At 41.0% G+C, this 3177-nt stretch overlaps 1 protein-coding gene across 1 annotated transcript in view; it reads right to left on the bottom strand.

Moving 5' to 3' along the window:
- Positions 1 to 359: 359 nt before the first annotated feature.
- Positions 360 to 3177, bottom strand: part of LOC109977771 (dynactin subunit 6) — a 3098-nt gene continuing 280 nt past the window's right edge. Inside the window, exons 2-7 of the mRNA XM_020627447.3 lie at positions 3051 to 3115; positions 2824 to 2929; positions 2087 to 2172; positions 1936 to 1983; positions 1689 to 1831; positions 360 to 685 (exon numbers count right to left, since the gene is read on the bottom strand). Coding sequence (XP_020483103.1) covers positions 593 to 685; positions 1689 to 1831; positions 1936 to 1983; positions 2087 to 2172; positions 2824 to 2929; positions 3051 to 3115 — 541 coding nt within the window. The 3' untranslated portion in view covers positions 360 to 592. The remainder of the gene's footprint in view (positions 686 to 1688; positions 1832 to 1935; positions 1984 to 2086; positions 2173 to 2823; positions 2930 to 3050; positions 3116 to 3177) is intronic.

Raw genomic sequence — 3177 nt, 5'->3', positions numbered from 1 at the left:
TATAGAAGTGTAAGGGGTCACCCTAAAATCATGGAGTGACTTGAAAACAAGTTGTACAATTTGGAAAATGAATTCTAAAACCCAACAGGGAGCCAGTGAAGGGAGGCGGGTGAAGGTCTCGTGGTCCTGTTTTCATGTATTTGTTCATAAAATCTTGAAGCAGCATTTTGCACACTCTGCGTACATGAGAGGGAGGACTGACCGACTCAAAAAAACTGTTTTACTTTGGCTGAAGTTTTTAGTTGGAAGTGATTACAGATTTTAGATTTATCAGGGACCGTTTTCAAGACACACATTTACTGGACAGCATCATGGTAGAATCACTGCTAACACTGATAATAAAGGAGTCCACACTCAGAGTTTTTCAGGTTATTTAATGAATCATAGAAAACAGTATCAGCAAAGCGAGAAACAGATGAAACGCTTTATCAGCTGTTGAGGTTAGAGTAGAAAATATAGATCAGGGAGTAAGAGAGAGAGAGAGTACTGAGAGGCTGGGTAATACTACCAATACTTATATACATTCAAGAAAGATCCATTTAAATAAGGTTTAGCTTAGCATTTACAATTCTACTAAAAACATCCAGAAAGTTTAGCTGGCGTTGTGGCCGGCTTTAACCGTCTTCTTCAGGTGATGATAGTTTGGCAGAATCTTCATCAGAAAGTCGAGCTGAAGAGTCTGGGGCTGGAAAGACGACAAACACAAACATGCTGATAAGCCGAGGACACACAAAGGACGTGTTTGAAAATCCTTCACATCGACCTGACTACAACCACAGAAGAGTTCTCAGACATTAAAAATAGATGTTGACTAAAGAGGACGACCTTAATGTTGATCTGTGATTAAAAAACACGACCAAACTGAACATTTCCAAGCACAGTTTAACCAACATGTGCCTTTTTTTCAGTCATATTTAACATGACGTATAAAGGGACGTCACAGAGGCGGCAGATGAAGCCACAGCGTCCAGATATTCTACAATTCACTTAGCAGATGCTTTTATCCAAAGCGACGTACATCAGAGAGTAAGAACAACAGAAACAAGGATCTAGAAAAAAGGGAACAATGTCAGTAAGAGCAAACGATCAGCTCTGAGTCTGATTGGACACACAGGTGCTGACAGGAAGTGACCAGAGGCAAAGCTCAACATTGAGGGCAGTTCTTGAGAGCTCTAATCAGTATAGAAACCATCTTATAAGTCGTCGTTATCAAACTAAAACCATCGTCATTACCATCATCATCATCAATAATATGGAGACCATCATCATTAAGTTAGTAGGTATTCATGAAAGAGCTGGGTCTTTAGCTTTTTCAAAAAGGTGCAGAGGGACTCTGCAGATCGAATGGATGATATGTATGAGATATGTTTGTAGATTTGTTAAACAAAAGAGTGAAAGACCAAAATCTTTTGATAATTAAGAGGAGAACGATGACGGTCAACAGAAAATATTCAATCAAACCCACTCACACTCTTTGTCTAGCCTCCCGCCTCACAAATGCACAGGCAAAAAAAAAAAAAAAAGGTAAAACAGCTTCCTGTTACAGCATTAAATTGATTTGGAACAACAAATAAACATCAGTTCCTACCACATTATTTGCTGATGTCTGTCAACAGGGTTTATATTGTCTGATACAGATGTTGAACACAGTAATCCCAACGGAGTGCTTTTGGTTTGCGTATCCATACCTGTGGTCTCTCTGTCTGAACCCGCCTCATACACCCAGAGCCGTAGATAACCGTGTTCTCAGGAATGACTTCACAGGTGTTGACCTGACAGAACGCTCCGATGATACAGCCGCTGGTGAGGATCACATTCCTGCCCACGTCAGCTAGACGACATAAAAAGGGAGGATATTTGATACATCACTGACTTCAGTTTGTTCAAATCCTCCAACTGTCTCTGGAAGCTGAACATAAATGTAAACATCCCCACCTTTTGATTCGATCACGTTGTTGTCCCCGATCTTCAGGGCTTGTGATACTGTTTGTTTCGACTCAGGCAAAATTTGATTTTACTGAAATGCTTACGACATAGAAAAGGTGATTTACTGAATAAGACTGGTCAGGTGAGTCAAAAAGGATACCACATCCAACTTCAAATACATTGTTCATGCCGATGGTCATCGTCTTCGGTTCCACCTCAGATTCTGGTGTGATGTTCTCGGGGTAACTGTAGAGAAAAAACAGGGACGCTTTTAGAATAGAATAGAATAGAATAGATGTTTATTACCATTTGCACAGGTACAGGACAGTACAGGTACAATGGAATTCTTGTGCGTTTCTCCCTGAGTCAGCTTTATTTAAAAATAAAGATAAATAAGTTGTAGTAACAGCTAAGTGATTTAAAATAAACTGTGCAGAAATTAAACACTGTATTAAAGCAAAGATATAATACAAAAAATAACAAAGGGGAACACTACAATGAAATGAAAATATAAATATGTTTTCCTTTTTCTTCCTACATCTCTTATTGCACACATCATTTTCACATTCTTTTGTTTTTAAGGTTAATGCCGCACACTTGCGCCGCACACTTGCGCCGCACACTTGCGCCGCACACTTGCGCCGCACACTTGCGCCGCACACTTGCGCCGCACACTTGCGCCGCACACTTGCGCCGCACACTTGCGCCGCACGGTGAGGTGTGGGGGGTGAAGTACTTGCTTCCCATCTTAATGTCCCGTGCTGCACGCCTCGCAGCAGCAGGGGGAAAAGCTGTTGTGGTATATATTTAACATTATGACGCAGCACACATTCTGCTTCATGTTGTGACGTGTGAGGATCTTGTTCTTCTTGCAGGTGAACAGGAAGCTGAAGTCACCTGTTAATAATCAGAGCTTGCTCCTCGATTAAATTCCCTTCTCCAATCACGATGGGTCCTGCCTCTGCAATGATCCGGGCTTTAGGGTGGACTACAGTTCTAGGACCTGAGGAAACACCACATTGAAAAAGGGGGTTCAGTTTTCATTTAATCACACTGCAGAAGGAAAACAAGTCAAATTCAAGCTTCAGATATTCAACTTTTTCCACATCAGCAAAACATCTCACCTATCGTGACATCGCCTCTTATTTCACTTTCCACACACACCACGGCCCCAGCGGCTATTTTAACACTGGAAATAAAAGTTATAAAACAACATTAGGAGGAAAAACAAAAGGTGAAAATGTGAAGATG

The sequence above is a fragment of the Labrus bergylta genome, chromosome 1 (assembly GCF_963930695.1).
Source record: "Labrus bergylta chromosome 1, fLabBer1.1, whole genome shotgun sequence".
Lineage (NCBI taxonomy): Eukaryota > Metazoa > Chordata > Actinopteri > Labriformes > Labridae > Labrus > Labrus bergylta.
This window is presented reverse-complemented; position numbering and strand designations above follow the sequence as displayed.